This window comes from Trachypithecus francoisi, unplaced genomic scaffold (genome assembly GCF_009764315.1).
Source record: "Trachypithecus francoisi isolate TF-2019V2 unplaced genomic scaffold, Tfra_2.0 Lachesis_group16, whole genome shotgun sequence".
NCBI classification, from domain to species: Eukaryota; Metazoa; Chordata; class Mammalia; order Primates; family Cercopithecidae; genus Trachypithecus; species Trachypithecus francoisi.
In genome coordinates, this window is record NW_022681461.1 from 74194429 (window position 1) to 74214140 (window position 19712).

The window sequence follows — 19712 nt, forward strand, 5'->3', positions numbered from 1 at the left end:
TTTCTCAATTCCTCCTCTTCTGCCTTTGGGATTACTTGAATTTTTTAAGGAAGTGTTTTTGTGACAAAATTATACATACCTCAGGTATATAACATATTTTGATGTACATATACATTGTGAAATGTTTACCATAAAAAAGGTAATTAACATATCATCAGCTCATAGTTACTTTTTGTATGTGATGAGAATACTTAAGATCTACTTTCTTAGTAAATTTAAAGTGTACAATGCATTATTATTAACTATAGTCACCATGCTGTATGTTAGGTCTCTAGAACCTGTTCATCTTATAACTGACAGTTTATATCCTTTAACCAACTTCTCCTCATTTCCCCTACACCCTAGCCCCTGGTAACCACTCTTCTATTCTCTGTTTCTATAAGTTTGGCTTTTTAGATTCTAAATAGAAGTGGTAATATTAGGCAGTATTTGTCAATACCTAATTTTTTGAGAGTTTTTATCATGAAAGGGTATTGAATCTAGTCAAATGCCCTTTTGCATCTACTGAGATGATCATATGGTTCTCGTCCTTCATTCTATTAATGTAGTGTATCACATTTATTGATTTGCATATGTTGAACTATCCTTGCATCTCAGGGGGGAAGAAATCTCACTTGATCATGGTATATAATCCTTGTAATAGGCTGTCAAATACAATTTACTAGTATTTTGTTGGGGATTTTAAATTAATTTTAGAATTCTTATTTTTTATTGAATAATCACGGTTTTAAATTTTTTTATCCTTTTGATATGGTATATTACATTGAGTTTGGGATTTTCAATCAACCTTGCATTACTGCAATAAATCCCACTTTTTTTTTACCAGATTATTAATTTTGTGTCAATATTCATAAGAAATATTGGTCTGTAGTTTTATTTTCTTGTGATGTCTTTGTCTGGTTTTGGTATCAGAATAATATGGGTCTCATAGAATGACTTAAGCATCATTCACTCTACTTCTATTTTTAGGAGTGACTGAATAATTGATGTTGATTTTTTTAAATGTTTAGTGGAATTCATCATTGAAGGCAACTGAGCAAGCTTATTGCTTTGTGAGTAGTTCTTGATTACCACAGAATTATATTTTATGACAAAAATACAAAGATATATAGTTTTTAAAAACTAGGTAGATAAATTGTCCCACAGTCACTGAAGCTCTGTTCATGTTTTCTTTCTTTCTTTTTTTATTGTTGAGACGGGGTCTCACTATGTTGCTCAGGCTGGTCTTGAACTCCTGGGCTCAAGTGATCCTCCCACCTTGGCCTCCCAAAGTGTTAGAATTACAGGCATGAGCCACTGCACCTGGCCTCTGTTCATTTTTATTCAATTTTTTTCTTACTGTTTTTCAGATTGGGTAATTTCTGTTGCTCTGTCTTCAATTTCACTGACTCTTATGTCACCTCTAATTTTCTGTTAAGCTCATCCAGTGAATTTTTTATTTCAGATATTGTTTTAAAATTTCCATTTGTTCTTTTTTATAGTTTCTCTTTCACTGCTGAGACTGTCTATTTGCTCATTCATTACAACCATATTTTTCTTTACATCCTTTAGCACAGTGATTACTATGTTACATTATTATTGCTTTGAAATCTTTGGATACTAATTTCAAAATCTGAGTCATCTCATGGTTAGTGTCCAGTAACATATTTTTTGTAGAGAATGAGTCACATGCTCCTGTTTTTTCATTTTACTAAATGTATTTGGATTTTATCCTGACATTGCACCTGATACATTACAGAAACTAGTTTGCTATGTTCCTTTGAAGAGAGTTGACTTTCTCTGTTTGTTTTAATAGGCTGTTAACTTGGCTGAACTCAAACTATAAACTTTGTCTCTACTATGGTGGGAAAGAGCTGAAATCTTTATATAACCTTAGCTGATATGCTTTCAATCTGCCCCATACAAGTGTAGTTCAGGGATCATCCAGAGATTTATTAAGCAGAGTTTATACATAGAGTTTGGGGCTCCTCCTCTGTTGCCCTCTAACTTTCCTGGTTTTCTTCCTTTATCTTCCAGCTGCTGTGGTAACCCTGAACTCTAATTTAGGTAGAACTGTCCTCTAATTCTTCAAGATAATAAGACTGTAGATTTTTATCCAAGTTCTAGTTGACCCAGCTAGTACCAAATATGTCATCCCTTCAAGTGAAAAGCTGTAAAAATGGGAAATTTACTCAGTATCAATTCGCTTTCCACTTCTGCATGCTTTAGACTGTAGGACCTTCAGATAGTCATTGTACATATTTTATTGAGAGTTATAAATGCTATCTACAGGAAGATTGGTCCAATAGGAGCTATTGCTAGAAGTAAAACTCCATTCTGCTTTATATACTAGTTTTTAAATTTTATTTTTATCTCCTAGGATTCTATTAATATCGCTGAACTGTAGATGAATATTTCTTCCCCTTCTCCTCACTTTATGTATTTTATAGCTGGCTACTGTCATTCTATAGGATTTAGAGGGAGAACTAATATATGTGTTCCTTGCTTTCTTGAAACAAAAGCCAGATAATTTTGAAAGAACTCAATTATAACCTCATTTGAAACATAGGTTAATCTAATTAAAGCTAAGATCTTAGACATCTCTAAGATCCCCAAGATCTCAGCTTTAATTAGATTAATCTGTTTGAAAGGGAGAAAGTTTTGGTGAAAAAATATTCTAAATTTCTTATTTTAAAAATAGGAGAACTGAGACATAGCCTTTTTTAATTGATAAAAAAGATTGAAATGCATATATTATAAAATTAATGATAATGCATTGATTTAAAATAAGATATTCTCAGCCCAAAAGCTTCTTAAGCTGATAAGCAACTTCAGCAATGTCTCAGGATACAAAATCAATGTGCAAAAATTGCTAGCATTCCTATACACCAACAACAGGCAAGCAGTTTGTATGGAACCAAAAAACAGCCCAAATAGCCAAGACAATGCTAAGCAAAAAGAGCAAAGCTGGAGGCATCATACTACCCAACTTCAAACTATGCTACAAGGCTCCAGTAACCAAAACAGCATGTTACTTGTACAAGAACAGACACATAGACCAATGGAACAGAATAGAGGACTCAAATAAGACCACACACCTACAACCATCTGATCTTTGACAAACCTGACAAAAACAAGCAATGGGGAAAGGACTCCCTATTTAATAAATGGTGCTGGGGGAGCTGGTGAACTATATGCAGAAAAGTGAAACTGGACCCCTTTCTTATACCATATACAAGAATTAAGATGGATTAAAGGCTTAAATGTAAAATCCAAAACTATAAAAATCCTAGAAAAAAATCTAGGCAATACCATTCAGTAGATAGGCATGGGCAAAGATTGCATGATGAACACATCAAAAGCAATTGCAATAACAGCAAAAATTGACAAATGGGATCTAATTAAACTAAAGAGCTTCTGCACAGCAAAATAAACTATCATCAGAGTGAACAGACAACCTACAAAATGGGAGAAAATTTTTGCAATCTATCCATTTGACAAAGGTCTAATATCCCGAGTCTACAAAGAACTTAAACAAATGTACAAGAAAAAAAGCAAACAACCCCCAAAAGTGGGCAAAGGACATGAACAGATACTTCTCAAAAGAAGACCTACGGCCAGGTGCAGAGGCTCACACTTGTAATCCCAGCACTTTGGGAGGCCGAGGTGGGTGGATCACTTGAGGTCAGGAGTTTGAGACCAGCCTGGCCAACATGGTGAAACCCTGTCTCTACTAAAAACACAAAAATTAGCCAGGCATGGTAGCATGTGCCTGTAGTCCCAGCTATTTGGGAGGCTGAGGCAGGAGAATCACTCGAATGCAGTGATCTGAGATCACACCATTGCACTCCATCCAGGCTGGGTGACAGAGCAAGACTCTGTCTCAAAAAAAAAAAAAAAAAAACCAGAAGAAGACGAAGACATACATGGAGCCAACAAATATGAAAAAAAAAAACCCTCAACATCCCTGATCATTAGAGAAACGCAAATCAAAGCCACAATGAGATCACATCTCACACCAGTCAGAATGGCTATTATTAAAAAGTAAAAAAAAAAAAATGGATGTTGGTGAGGTTGTGGAGAAAAAGGAATGCTTTTACACTGTTGGTGGGAGTGAAAATTTGTTCAACCATTGTGGAAGACAGTGTGGCGATTCCTCAAAGACCTAGAAGCAGAAATACTATTTGACCCAGCAATCCCATTACTGGGTATATATATACCCAAAGGAATATAAATTATCCTATTACAAAGATAGATGCACGTGTATGTTCATTGCAGCACTATTCACAATAGCAAAGACATGGAACCAACATAAATACTCATCAATGATAGATTGGATAAAGAAAATGTGGTACATACACACCATGGAATACTATACAGCCATGAAAAGGAATGGGATTATGTCCTTTGCAGAGGTGCATGGATGGAGTTGGAAGTCATCGTCCTCAGCAAACTAACGCAGGAACAGAAAGCCAAACACTGCATGTTCTCACTTATAAGTAGGAGCTGAACGATGAGAACACATGGACACATGGTGGAGGGAACAACACACACTAGTGCCTATCTGGGGGTGATGTAGGGGGAGGAAGAGCATCAGGAAGAATAACTAATGGATGCTGGGCTTAATACCTAGGTGATGAGATGATCTGTGCAGCAAACCACCGTGGCATATGTTTACCTATGTAACAAATCTGCACATCCTCCACATGTTCCCCTTAACTTAAAAGTTGGTAACATGTATAACTTCTGAACTGAGAAAAAAAAATAAAAAAACTCTGAGCAATATAATTAATTCTATGGAAATAAAGGAGAGCAAAGCAAGCAAAAGGCATTGGAAGCATAAAATAAGATTATGAAAGTATCACCTTTGAGTAAATATAAATTGGTTAAGCTTCTCTATTAAAAGAGAGATCGATTCCTAGATTAAATTTAAAAAGCAGATATAATGACCATATGTCTGATTGAAAGATCCTACCAACTGCAAGATGTATTATCAACTTAAGAATTTTTAGGGAAGAAAGAAACGTTCTAAACGCACATACAGATTGTAAGATGCATCACAATTTCAAACAACAAAATACAAAATCTATGTCTTACAATAAAGAACCATTGCACATGTTGTTTACAGGAGTTGAGCCTTAAGAAAAGAAAGAAAAAAAAGCCAAAGGTAAAAAATAAAGGGCTGGCAAAATGTGTCAGACAGCTGGGGAAGGCAGGCAGGCAAGCAGGCAGGAAGGGAGGAAGGGAGGGAGGGGAAAATAAAAGGATAGGCAAAATGTGTCAGACATCTAGGGAGGAGAGGGAGGGAGGGAGGAGAGGGAAAAAAGAAAGCCAAAATATCCAAAAGATAAAAAAGGGATAGGCAAATGTGTCAGACAGCTGGCAATGAAGGAGGGAGGGAGAGAGGAAGGAAGGAAGGAGGAAGGAAGGAAGGAAGGAAGGAAGGGAGGGAGGGAGGGAGGAGGGAGGGAGGGAGGGAAGAACGAAGGAAGGAAGGCGGGTCAGAGATAAAAAAGGGATAGGTAAAATGTGTCAGGCAGCTGGAAAGGAAGGAGGAAGTGAGGAAAAAAGGAAGGGAGAGAGGGAGGGAAGAAGGGAGATAAAAGAAAGAAAAAAGAAAGCCAAAGTAGCAGTGTTAATATAGACAAGTAGAGTTCCAGCTAAGCAAGGCATAGAAAGTCATCATATACTGATAGAGATGAAACCCTTCAAAGCGACCTCATTCTTTGAAGTTTGTGGCTTATGGATTGCCCACCCTATCTTACCTTCCAGTGATTATGTAGATTTTGCCATTTTTATTTTCCTTTGGTAATTTTGATTGACAGTTGAAGGGTAACAAGGAGTGTGCATGGAGGAATAGTTATTTACCTAAGTTAGCATTTTTTTCAGAAGTATAAATCTCTACTTCTCTCTAAAAGGAAAAATTGACATGCAATAAAATAATAAAGATACTTTAAAGGGAAAATACCACTGAACAAGGTTACAGAAAATTAATGTAATGGTACATTTGCTAATAGTAGAGTTTTTTCCTTTTCAGATCTTACTAACAAGCATGGAATTGAGGATATCGGGGACATAAAATTCAGCTCCACAGAGATTTTGACCATTCAAAACCAGAGTGAACCAGAAGAGTGCAGTAAACCAGGTAGAAATTTTGATAAATCATTGAGCTTATCAGATTTTACCTATTTATGATGTAAAAGTACAGTACATTCACATATACAGTGTACTGTGAGTCAGTTTCCATGTTTAAAATTTGATTGTTATAATTCTATGTCACTTTTTTCTTATTTGCCCCTTTATATTTATTGCTATTATTAACTCAGAATTCTACTGGCATCAAAACTGAATAATAGGCCTGGTGTGGTGGTTCATGCCTGTAATCCCAGCACTTTGGGAGACTGAGGTGGGTGGATCACTTGAGGTCAAGAGTTCAAGACCAGCCTGACCAATATGGCAAAACACCATCTCTACTAAAATTACAAAAATTACCCAGACAGGCATGGTGACACACACCTGTAATCCCAGATACTCAGGAGGCTGAGGCATGAGAATGGCTTGAACTGGCGAGGTGGAGGTTGCAGTAAGCCGAGATTGTACCACTGCACTCTAGCCTGGGCAACAGCTAGACTCCGTCTCAACACAAACAAAAAAACTGAATAATATATAGATGGCAGTTACAAAGACTGTAGAAGAGGAATGGAGGAAATAGCATTAATATTAAAAATAGGAACCTTAAAATATTATAGTTCAGTAAATGAAATTTCATATTTTATCTCAATATTAGCAATCTTGCTGACCACTGTCACATTTTTTAAAAATTTGAATTTTTAATCTCCCAAAGCAATCATATCATTCTCTATGTCATCATTATCATTAATATTATTATTCTACCAAATTTGGAATCTTAGAATCATCTTTTGTTCCAGTACAATGCCAAATTGTGTTGCTTCTTAACTATATTGATGGCACTGTTACTGAATTACATTTATAATTGGATCATCTGAATTATCTATTTGAAAGTTTACTGCTTTACTTATGAAAGTAATAAACCCACACTTACTAGTTAGCAATACATGAGAATCACTTTTTCAAGTACGCCCCATAAATATATAATTCTGTGCTAGGCCATCTAGAGTCCAGAGTCATTAAGGTGAATAATTATTCTTTATAATACAGTTTGTTTAACATCACTAGTAATTAGTATGGAAATAAAACTAATAATTTTTTCTTTCTTTGGAAATAAAAGTAATTCTATCACCTAAGTACTGACAACACAAACTGTTAGAATCAAAAGTCTTAATACATATAAAGCTCTTGGAATTTATGTTAAACACAGTAAACTCAATAAAGTTTAGCTATCAATGTATTTTTAAAAAATCACCACTGTTGTAGTTGAGACACAATGTGATATATATGTAATTCCTTATACAGATGGACATTTAAGACATTTTATATATATCTCGACTCAAATTTCTTTTTGTCAAAATATTTTTGTTTTACCAGAATGACCAAACATAATAGTTGCTTACAAAAAGTTCTATATTATACTTAATTTTTATCTATTTATTTTTTTAGAGGCAAAGTCTTGCTCTGTTGCCCAGGCTGCAGTACAGTGACACAATCACAGCTCATTGAAATCTCAAATTCCTGGGCTCAAGCAATCCTTCCAGCTCAGCTTCCCAGGTAGCTAGGACTACAAGCATGTGCCACCACTGCTGGCTAATTTTGTATTTTTCGTAGAGACTGATCTTGCCATGTTGCCCAGGTCTTAAACTCCTGGACTCAGGTGATCCTCCCACCTCAGCCTCCCAAAGTGTTAGAATTATAGGTGTGAGCCACCACACCTAGCCTACTTAATATTATTCAATGTTTACATAACTTTAATTTTCATATATTCCAGGAGAGTTAGAAATGCCAATAACTCCTCTATTCCTAACATGCCAACATACTTCAGTGAATTCATTATGCACAGAACTTCAGACACTTCCATTATCTCCAGTGTGTAAAATGTAAGTAAAGATTATATCTAGAACCCAAGTTGCAATTCAGAACAAGCAGTCTTTATTTAAATCTCTCCATATAAAAGCAATTCCCAAGATACCTCTGTGAAAAAATTTAAGAGCCAGTACAGTGTCTATAATAAGTAACTAAAAGGAATATATAAATATATGTATATGTTTGGTTTTATATGCAAAGAATATCTTTAGAAAGGCACACAAGAAACAAGTAATACTGGTTGTATCCAGAAAAGAACTAGGTAACCTAGCAATGTGGGTAGGAGAGTTTTCACAGTATGGCTTTTACACATTTCAGTATTTTTAATGTGAATATATTATTAAAAATAAATAACTTAAAAATTTTTTTAGATCCTGGCTTTGGAATAGTATGCTTAGGACATTGCCACTGGATACTTGCTAATGGCAGTGCCTACTGGCAGTCACTGCCATGAAAGGCAATGTAGTGGTGTATTAGTTTGTTAGGGCTGCCCTAACAAATACCACAGATTAGGTGGCTTAAACAACAGGAATTTATTTCCTCACAGTTCTGGAGGCGAGAAGTGAAAGAACAAAGTGTCAGCTGGGCTGCTTTCATTCTAAGACCTCCTTCCTTGGCTTATAGATGTCCCCGTGCCTTCATATATTCTTTCCTCCATCATTGTCTATACCCCAATCTCCTGTTCTTATAAGGACACGAGTCATGTTGTATTAATGGCCCTGTTTAACTTAATTACCTCTTTAAAGACCTTGTCTCCAAATATAGGCACATTCTGAGGTACTCAGGATTAGGACTTCAGCATAAGAATTTTGTGGGGCCACAATTCAGCCCATAATAAGTGGTTAGAAGCTCTGAACTAGAGCCAGATTGCCTGGCTCTATCACTTTCCAACTGCAACCTTAATTGTTCTGTGCCTCCGGTTTTTTAAATCTACAATACTGGGATAATAATAATATATACCTCATAAGGTTGTTAAGAGGTCTACTAAGAGATTTGTCATAGGTCTGTGGCCAGAAATAGCCAAAGATCACAGAGCAGTGTGGACGATCATTGATCAATAGATTTGGCTATCAGTTTATTCTCACTAAGAGTACCAGGGGTCATGTCCTATCTCCAACAGAGGACATCCACTTACCTTGTTCACCTCTTGTCAATATGGTCTCAGTATTGGGTGAATCAGACATACAGAACCAAGGCTTGATTCATAAACTTGTTCAGTACCCCATCGTTATTGCACAGAATAGTCTGAAATTGTAAAATTGATATTGCAGGGCTAGGTCGTTATATTCTAGTTTGAGCCAAAATTGCAGAGCTTAATAGCCCAGCATCCTTGCCCTTTGACAGAGTCTGAGATAACTTTCATTGCTATCTTAAACCATGTAGCATACATGTAACTTAATGTTTTCTAAGATTGATTAGTCTGCTCTCCTGGAATAAAGCCGCTCCAGTCCTCTGCTTCTTATGCCAGTTACAAAATTGGGAACATAACCAGTACAATTAGTCTACTATAAACCTAGAACTTAATGTGTCCTAAAATAACATATTTTTAGGAAAATGACAGTAAAGTCTACAAGTCTCTAATGAATTATTCCAGGACTGGAAACTGTGGGAGCTGTGTATTAGGTTTGAATTCTTATTATAATTAGCTGATCTGCCAGAGGAGAGTGCTATTTGGATTACTGGGACCAACTGGAGTCAAGGCTCTATAATTCATCACTGGCTGCTTAGGCTTCTATTAATGGTCTCAGGAATGTGTCAAAGCATAAGACTAAGGGCCCTAAATATATCTTTATCTTCTGGCTGAGAATTATTTACACTTCTAGAGTAAATTTGTGCTATACAGAGTTCTATCATGAACTAAGAATTGTCATATCAGATATGAATTCTAAAAAGAGCATAGGACAAGTATGGAAACTACATATACTTTGTTTAAATACTTTTAGTTCTCTTGCTAAGGTGCAAGATATTTATTTGCAGGACATATACTGTCTTTATTAGTGCCCTTTTATTCTTTTATTTTCTCCATATACCCTAATCCATCTGTTATGGCAGATTGGCATATTTAGAAACAGAAACTAGCAGAAATGTTATGATCTTTAATTTCAGTTTGACTTTAAAAGTGTTTAAACCATAATAAGCTCTGTTATAACTCAAAGAATTTATGAAACAAATTTTAACTAATGACTTATGATTTGGCAAAGTTAGAAAGAAAAAAGGCGTTCAATGAAACAACCGAAATAAGTTGTCCCCTCACAACTACATTTACCAGCAAGAGATAAATCACTTCCATTTGTTTGGTGACTGTAAACTCTTAAAAAATCCATATTTTAAAAATGAGTTTACAGTAGTCCCCCTTTATCCAGGGAGAATAAGTTCCAAGACCCTAAATGGATGCCTGAAACTGCGAATGTTATTGAACCCTATATATACCATTTTTTCTCATATATTCATACCTATGATAAAGTTTAATTTATAAATTAGCCATAGTAAGACATTAAAAGCAATAACTATAGTAAAATAGTAAAATAGAACAACCACAACAAATACCATCCTCATTACTCTTGTGCTTTGGAGTCATTATTAAATGTAGTAAGGGTTACTTGAACACAAGCACTGTGATTCTGCAACAGCTGATCTGATAACTGAGATTGCTACTAAGTGACTAAATGGGCAGGTAGTGAGTATAGATAGTGTGGATATGCTGGGTACAGGGATGATTCACATCCTGGGCGAGATGGTGTAGGATGGCATGAAATTTCATCACACTGCTCACAACAGTGCAATTTAAAACTTATGAATTGTTTATGGAATATTCTACTTAATATTTTGGACTGCGGTTGACCATAGATAAATGAAACTGAGTATAGTGAACTCATGGATAAGGGGGAACGACTGTATATCTCAACTGTAAAACTAAGAACAAGGAGAAAAGGTGTTAAAATTTTTTTTAAAAAGAAGGAAAAATAATAAAGAATATTATTGTAGCTGTAACTTATTTTTATGGTCTCAATTATTTTTATTTCAGAGCACAACATTTTGGCTGAAAATAATACCCAGTTAACAATATTTTTAGTGCTTACGACATACAAGATTCTATGCTAGATTTTATGGGATGAAAAAGAAAAGTCTGTATGGCATAAGATTTTATTAACCTACTAAGTGCTGACTTGTGAATATATTTTTATGAACAAACAATGTATCAGATTCAGACATGCCTTCAGAAATCTCCATTAAGAGTGAAATGTGTGTCTATATTGGACATGGCTTGCTAGATATAACCCCTTCCTTTCACTTTAAAATAGTTGCTTACAATCTGAGGTGTTGTCAAAGAAATCTTGGTAAGATTCAGGAATTCTCTAGATTCTCAAATTTGCTACCGCATGACCAGATTTTTGGATTATGTGGGTAACCTGGATGCCTTAGACATAAAACCTAGCTTTCCACTGCCCTAGATTGTCAATTTAACTGGCATGCTCATATATGTTCCGCACCCAGCCCAAAATACTTATAATTAGCATGCTCATATATGTTCCACATGAGAAACAGAATATAATCAATTCTCACTCAGGGTAGCAGGAAGCTTGGGACACAGATTAAGGGATTTATGAATTAATAGTCTTTCCCCTACCAAAGCTAGTAGCTTCATAGTTACAGATGAGCTGTAATTTACACTGATTGTCATGTATATTTTCTCCCTTCTCCCCACAGTACCCCTAAACACACGTACACAGACACACATCACTCACTCACAAACCCACCAAGACTGATCATCTTGAACCAAACTTTAGGACTCTGCCATCTCCAGAGGACTGTTTTATACTTCTGATCCTCAACCAGTAGAGGCTCCAGAATTTCTATATGGAATAGACTTGGGGACAGCAATTTTATAAAAATTTTTGTTGAGGTTGCTATTTGCTTGGTAAGCATGGTAATTTTACTTAGATTGTATTTTTATTTTTGGTGGCGTATAAGGTTGGTGCTAGCATAGTTTATGGAGGGAAGTGCTAAACTCTCCCAAGTCAGCCCTCTCTGGCTCCAGGTTCCATTGAGGGAGGTAGAGGTGGAAGTAATTTATAGTCCAGTAGGAACACTTTAGTTTACAAATTACCAAACTTTCCCAGGGATGGAGGAAGTGAGTACTGTATTTGATATTTGGTCTGTAGAACTTTATAAAAGTTTACACATTTATAAAGTTAATTTTTCACTTGATTTTGAGTGTAAAAGTACTTTAAAAATGCTTTTCAAAAATAAAATTTTGGGCTGGGTGCGGTGGCTCACACCTATAATCCCAGCACTTTGGGAGGCCGAGGTGGGTGGATCACTTGAGGTCAGGAGCTGGCAACCAGCCTGGCCAACATGGTGAAACCCCACCTCTACTAAAATACAAAAATTAGTCGGGCATGGTGGCAGACACCTTTAATCCCAGCTGCTCAGGAGGCTGAGACAGGAGAATCGCTTGAACCTGGGGCGAAGTTTGCAGGGAGCCGAGATAGTGCCACTGTACTCCAGCCTGGGCGACAGAGTGAGACTCTGTCTCAAAAAAATAAAATAAAATTTATTATACAAAAGAGTCAATATTGTTAATGTATTAAGCTTTAACTCTTTTTTTTCCCAGTAATTTGCTTACTGCTGAAGAATCAGCTAATAAATACTACATGATGTGGCAATTAGAAAGATGTAGAAGCCCTTTGAACCCATTTTTGCTTACAGGTAAAGATTAATTGCTTTTAAGTGAAAAATAGAAAGTATATGTAAAAAGGTACAACCAGTAGAAATGTGGGATATCCATTTTCTTTGACTATTTCTTAACAGAATATATAACTTAGCCTAAAACTAAAATATCAAGGTATCTTCCATAAGGTTCATTATACTAGGTGCAGAAGTATATGACAAGATCTGGATCTTGCTGATTTTCTGGGTAATTCCTATACATGGGAGAAGGAAAAGAAAAGAAATGAAATACAAGTAGTACATAAAACAGTCCCATACATGTAATTTGTATTTCCAAATTGAATTGTTTGTAAAAAAAAAAAAAAAATCACATCTAATGTTAAAAGTTTTAGTTGCCCAAGCTCTCCAAAAAGGACATTTAAAAACATTTTAACAACAGCCGGAAATTAGCCGGGAATGTCAGGGCACACCTTTAGTCCCAGCTACTCGGGAGACTGAGGCCCAAGAATCACTTGAACCTGGGAGGGGGAGGTTGCAGTGAGCCGAGATGGCGCCATTGCACTCCAGCCTGGGTGACAGAGCGAGTCTCTGTCTCAAACAAACGAACAAACAAAACAAAAACGGCCGGACACCGTGGCTCACGCCTGTAATCCCAGTACTTTGGGAGGCCGATGCAGGCAGATCACTTGAGGCCAGGAGTTCGAGACCAGCCTGGTCAACATGTTGAAACCCCCTCTCTACTAAAAATACAAAAATTAGCTGAGCATGGTGGTGCATACCTGTAGTCCCAGCTACTCTGGAGGCTGAAGCAGGAGAATCCCTTGAACTAGGGAGGTGGAAGTTGCAGGAGCTGAGATTGCCACTGCACTCCAGCCTGGGCAACATGGTGAGACTCCATCTCAAAAATAAATAAATAACATTTTAGCAAAACTTGTTTATAGTTTAACAAAATAATTTTGAAGTAAATATACATTTCACATGTATATTCAAAATTTATCTGAGTAAAATTAAACTCTTGTCTGTGTCTGAACTATTCCATTATGGAAATGGAACTTTGGATAAGGTATTCTTTTAAAAAATGTTTAAATGAATCACTGAGTTGCATTTGGAGGCCAAAAACAAAGTGAAGACAGGAATCCTGGGAAGCAAGTAAGCACCAAAGCTGGCTTTCACTCCAAGCTTTTTATTAAATCTTGGAGACTTTGAACTTTTGTTTTGAGGTCTACATGTAGTGTAGAGTCAAGAAATATCCTATGTGGAGGGTCTGATAGGGGACCCCTACATAAAACTGGCAGTTCAACAAACTACCATCAAAATAAGAGCATACAAAAATAGACCACCATATTGAAGGGAACTCTGAATACATTTGCGTATTTCTACCTTGCAGCTGGAAGAGAGGAAAAGAAAAAACATTTCTCTTAAGTACTTCTAACCAGAAGGTAGCCATCATACCTGGCTGCAGTCAGAATTCAAACCACCTACATAATTTGAAAAATAGTGGTGATTTAATTTAAAGTGGTCCCAGGTTGACAGTGCCTCCCAAACACATAGAAAAACAAAAGTAAATCCTTTCTAGAGGAAAATACATTTTTTTATGGAGGAATGTACTTCAACTCATGCTTCAAAGACCTTCAAAAAACTGAGAGAAACACATGCTAATAGACAAAAAGCACAAAATATATTCGCATCATCAGTGAGATACAGCGGTAACATTAGACATCAAAATCAGATAAATCAGATCATATATTGAAATTATCAATTACATAGTATAATATACTTTTAAAGCCAAAAAAGGGGGGGAACAAGACATCTTGTATTATTTCTTACAACTGCATGTGAATCTACAATTATTTCTATCTGAAGAAAAGGAATGGACTGTTGGTATACACAACATAGATGATCTCAAAATAATTATGCAGAATGAAAGAAACCACAAAAAATTCATATGGTATAATTCCATTTATATAAAATTCTAGAAAATGTAGTTTAATCTATAGTGGTAGGAAGCAGAACAGTGGTACAGGGGTTAGGGGATGAAGAAGATTAGGAGGGAGGTATAAAGAGGTAGGAGGGATATAAAACTTTGGAGGGAATGGATATATTCATTACCTTGATTGTGGTAATGGATTCATGAATGTATAAATACATAAAAACTTATCAGACTTTTCACTCTAAATATGTGTAGTTTATTGCATGTCAGTTATACTTTAATAAAACTAGTAAAAATTATACCTATCTTATAGAATTATTTAGGGATTTGTTAAGAATAATGCATGTGAAGAAAGCACTTAGCACAGTGCCAGATGTTTTTTAGTAACTCGTAATTGCTGTTATTAATATTAGCATTTTTAAGTTTTAATTTCTTTTTAATATTACTGTCATTATAAAAGCACCATTCCAAAATTAGAGTTTCAAAATTTATAATCCTAATTTCAGGTTGATGTTTATAATGCAGATAATAATATTAGGTAGTTGTGCTACTTCAGTTCCTCTATATGTTATGATTTCTCCCTGTTTAGGCTAGAAAGTAATGAGGCAGTAAGCTTTGTACCACAATATCTAAGACGATATAGTCATCATAAAATCTGAACAAATATATCTTCTTGTTTAGGCTTATTATAATAAGTTAGAATTTCTAATTTAACAAAGCTTATATTACTTCAAAATGTTAATCAAACATACTAATTTAGTAATTGAAAACGGTCAAACAAAATAAGAGTTCCTTGTCCTACTAAATATTAGAATAATTTTAACTTCTTGATATTTTCAAAGAGTGAAATAAATCCTTTATGTGACTTCTACTGCTATAATAGCTTGAGCTTTTACAAATATTAGCATCTTGAGAACAAAAATACCAGCTATAACTTCAGGTTTCACTTTTTTTTTTAAGGCATGAAAATGCATTTCATAAAGAAATTCCAGTGTGGTTCTGTTTATTGTGTTTTGTTTCTTTTGCTTTATAGCCTGTTTCTAACTGTTTGTTTTTTTTTTTTTTTTTGTAAGCGCCAAGAATTCAAGAGCCCCACAGCCAATATTCAGTTACAGATTTGAAAAAAATACTTTCGGTTAAAGAAGAAAGCCTTGTGATTAATCTGGAAAAGGCAGAGTGGTGGAAACAAGCAGGACTAAATCTGAAAATGATGGAAACATTGGAACATCTGAATACATATTTATGTCATAATAATTTGTCTTCTAATGACACTGAAATTGAGGTATTTTTGCCTACAAAAGTGCTTCAATTAGAATGTAAGTACATAATAGTAAATATTAGTCATGTAAACATTTTCAGAATGTGAAAATGTTAGATTCTAGATTTCCTCTAGGTAACTGGGAAAATCACTGGGTTCTAGCATTCCATATAGGCCCTGGCTCTGCCAGGTTTTATGACTTTGGATTTCTCTAGGTCCCATTTCCTTGAAAAAATGATGAAGTTTGACTAGCTAACCCTAAAAGCTTGTTATGTCCTGAAATTCTATAGTCTCAGTTTTTAAATTTCTAGCCATTTTAATTTAAAGTGACTTTGTTTCCTTCTATAAATGATTAAATTGCTAGCAGTTTCTGTTCACATCAGCCTAGATGCAAACCAGCATTTTGCAGTAACTGTTTTTTGACCTAAAGCTGAACATTAGCATTCAATAATACCACTCATTGACAACAGAGGATCTTTGTTACTTAAAAGTTTACTAATTCATTTTTTACCGTACAATTTAAGAAGGGAAAAATATCTTTTGAGTGTCTATGTCTTGAGCTATTTGGGTTGCTATATATGGCATTATATTAATAGTAAATTGAACATATTTAGCATGAATTATATATTTTTTGGGGTGTGTGGTTTTTGTTTTTTTTTTTTTTCCCCCGAGACACAGTCTCTGTTGCCCAGGCTGGAGCACAGTGGGATGATCTCAACTCACTGCAACCTCCACCTCCCAGGTTCAAGTGATTCTCCTCCCTCAGCCTCCCAGGTAGCTGGGATTACAGGTGCCCACCACCACGCCAGACTAATTTTTGTATTTTTAGTAGAGATGGGGTTTCACCATGTTGGCCAGGCTGGTCTCGAACTCCTGACCTCAGGTGATCTGCCCGCCTCAGCCTCCCAAAATGCTGGGATTACAGGCATTAGCCACCATACCCAGTCAGATTTGGGAAAGTTTATAGTTTATTATAGAATAATGAACATATTTAGAAATAAATTTTAGAAATTACTATCTATGTTGGGAGATTGGTCTAAGGAGATAAGCAATCTGAATAAGAATTGTTATCAGCAAGGAGTGTTTCAAAGACAGAAGACAGAACAATTTTTTTTTTTTAACATATACCCAGTAATGGGATTGCTGGGTCGAACGTAGTTCTGTTTTAAGTTCTTTGATAAATCTCCAAACTGTTTCCACAGTGGCTGAACTAATTTACATCCCCCACCAGAGTGTATAAGTGTTCTCTTTTCTCCACAGCCTTACCAGCCTCATTGTTTTTTGACTTTTTAATAGTAGCCATTCTGAATGGTATGAAATGGTACCTCCTTATAGCTTTGATTTGCATTTCTCTGATGATTGGTGATGTTGAGCACTTTTTTCATGTGTTTGTTGGCCACTTGTAAGTCTTCTTTTGAAAAGTGTCTGTTCATGTCTTTTGCCCATTTTTTAATGAGGTTGTTTTTTGCTTGTTCAATTGTTTAAATTTCTTGTAGATTCTGGATATTAGATCTTAGTTGGATGCATAGTTTGTGATTATTTTCTCCCATTCTGTAGACTGTTTACTCTGTTGATAGTTTCTTTTGCTGTGCAGAAGCTCTTTAGTTTAATTAGGTCCCACTCAGCAAATTTTGTTTTTGTTGTGATTGCTTTTTGAGGACTTAGTCATAAATTCTTTCCTGAGGCTGACGTCCAGAATGGTGTTTCCTAGGTTTTCCTCTATGATTCTTACAGTTTAAGGTCTCACATGTAAATATTTAATCCATCTTAAGTTAATTTTTATATATGGTGAAAGGTAGGGATCCAGCTTTATTCTTCTGTATATGGCTAGCCAGCTATCCCAGCACCATTTATTGAATAGGGAGTTCTTTTCCCCTTGCTTATTTTTTCTGGCTTTGTTGAAGATCTGATGGCTGTAGGTGTGGACTTTATTTCTAGGTTCTCTCTTCTGTCCCATTAGTCCTTGTATCTGTTTTTGTACCAGTACCTTGGCATTTTGGTTACACTAGCCCTATAGTATAGTTGGAATCAGGTAATGTGATGCCTCTGGCTTTATTCCTTTTGCTTAGGATTGCTTTGGCTACTGAGGTTCTTTTTTGGTTTTGTATGAGCTTTAGAATAGTTTTTCCTAGGTCTGTGGAAAATGATGTTGATAGTTTGATAGGAATAGTGTTGAATCTGTACATTGCTTTGGGCAGGATGGTCATTTTAACTATATTGATTCTTCCAATCCATGAGGATGTAATGTTTTTCCTTTTATTTGTGTCATCTATGATTTATTTCAGCAGTGTTTTGTAGTTCTCCTTGTAGAGGTCTTTTATCTCATACATGCACTAATATGTTCATCACAGCACTATTGACAATAGCAAAGACATGAAATCAACCTAGGTGCCCATTAACACTGGATTGGATAAAGAAAATGTGGTACCAATGAGATACCATCTCACACCAGTTAGAATGGTGATCATTAAAGTGTCAGGAAACAACAGATGCTGCAGAGGATGTGGAGAAATAGGAACGCTTTTACATGGTTGGTGGGAGTGTAAATTAGTTCAATCATTGTGGAAGACAGTGTAGCGATTCCTCAAGGATCTAGAACCAGAAATACCATTTGACCCAGCAATCCCATTACTGGGTATATACCCAAAGGATTATAAATAGTTCTACTATAAAGACACATGCACACGTATGTTTATTGTGGCACTATTCACAATAGCAAAGACTTGGAACCAACCCAAATGCCCATCAATGATAGACTAGATAAAGAAAATGTGGAAGGGCGGAGCAAGATGGCCGAATAGGAGCAGCTCCAGTCTCCAACTCCCAACGCGAGCGACACAGAAGACCGGTGATTTCTGCGTTTTCAACTGAGGTACTGGGGTCATCTCGCTAGGGAGTGCCGGACAATCGGTGCTGGTCAGCTGCTGCAGCCTGACCAGCGTGAGCTGAAGCAGGGCGAGGCATCGCCTCACCTGGAAGCGCAAGGGGGAAAGGAATCCCTTTTTCCTAGCCAGGGGAACTGAGACACACAACACCTGGAAAATCGGGTAACTCCCACCCCAATACTGCGCTTTAAGGAAACAGGCACACCAGGAGAATATATCCCACACCTGGCCGGGAGGGTCCCACGCCCACGGAGCCTCCTCACTGCTAACACAGCCGTCTGCCGCGATCTATCCGCAAGGCAGCAGCGAGGCTGGGGGAGGGGCGCCCGCCATTGCTGAGGCTTAAGTAGGTAAACAAAGCCACTGGGAAGCTCGAACTGGGTGGAGCTCACAGCAGCTCAAGGAAGCCTGCCTGTCTCTGTAGACTCTACCTCTGCGGACAGCGCACAGCTGCAGTCCATTAGGGGAAAGAGCGGGGGCGGTGCAGACGCGAACGACTCTGTCTGACAGCTTTGGGGAGAGCCGTGGATCTCCTAACGCGGAGGTTGAGATCCGAGAACGGACAGACTGCCTGCTCAGGTGGGTCCCTGACCCCTGAGTAGCCTAGCTGGGAGACATCCCCCACTAGGGGCAGTCTGACACCCCACACCTCACAGGGTGGAGTCACCCCTGAGAGGAAACTTCCAAAGAAAGAATCAGACAGGTACACTCGCTGTTCAGCAATATTCTATCTTCGGCAACCTCTGCTGCTGATACCCAGGCAAACAGGGTCTGGAGTGGACCTCAAGCAATCTCCAACAGACCAACAGACAGTCCTTCTGACTGTCAGACGGAAAACTATCAAACAGGAAGGACACCTATACCAAAACCCCATCCGTACGTCACCATCATCAAAGTCCAGAGACAGATAAAACCACAAAGATGGGGAAGAAGCAGGGCAGAAAAGCTGGAAATTCAAAAAATAAGAGCGCATCTCCCCCTGCAAAGGAGC

General features: G+C 36.8%; 1 protein-coding gene across 3 annotated transcripts in view; it reads left to right on the top strand.

The window, feature by feature from the left end:
- SHOC1 (shortage in chiasmata 1) overlaps nt 1–19712 on the top strand; it is a 131717-nt gene that overhangs the window by 60232 nt on the left and 51773 nt on the right. For all 3 annotated transcript variants that reach the window (XM_033237821.1, XM_033237822.1, XM_033237820.1), the window contains 4 exons: nt 6017–6124; nt 7883–7991; nt 12593–12687; nt 15652–15894. In XM_033237821.1, coding sequence (XP_033093712.1) covers nt 6017–6124; nt 7883–7991; nt 12593–12687; nt 15652–15894 — 555 coding nt within the window. The remainder of the gene's footprint in view (nt 1–6016; nt 6125–7882; nt 7992–12592; nt 12688–15651; nt 15895–19712) is intronic.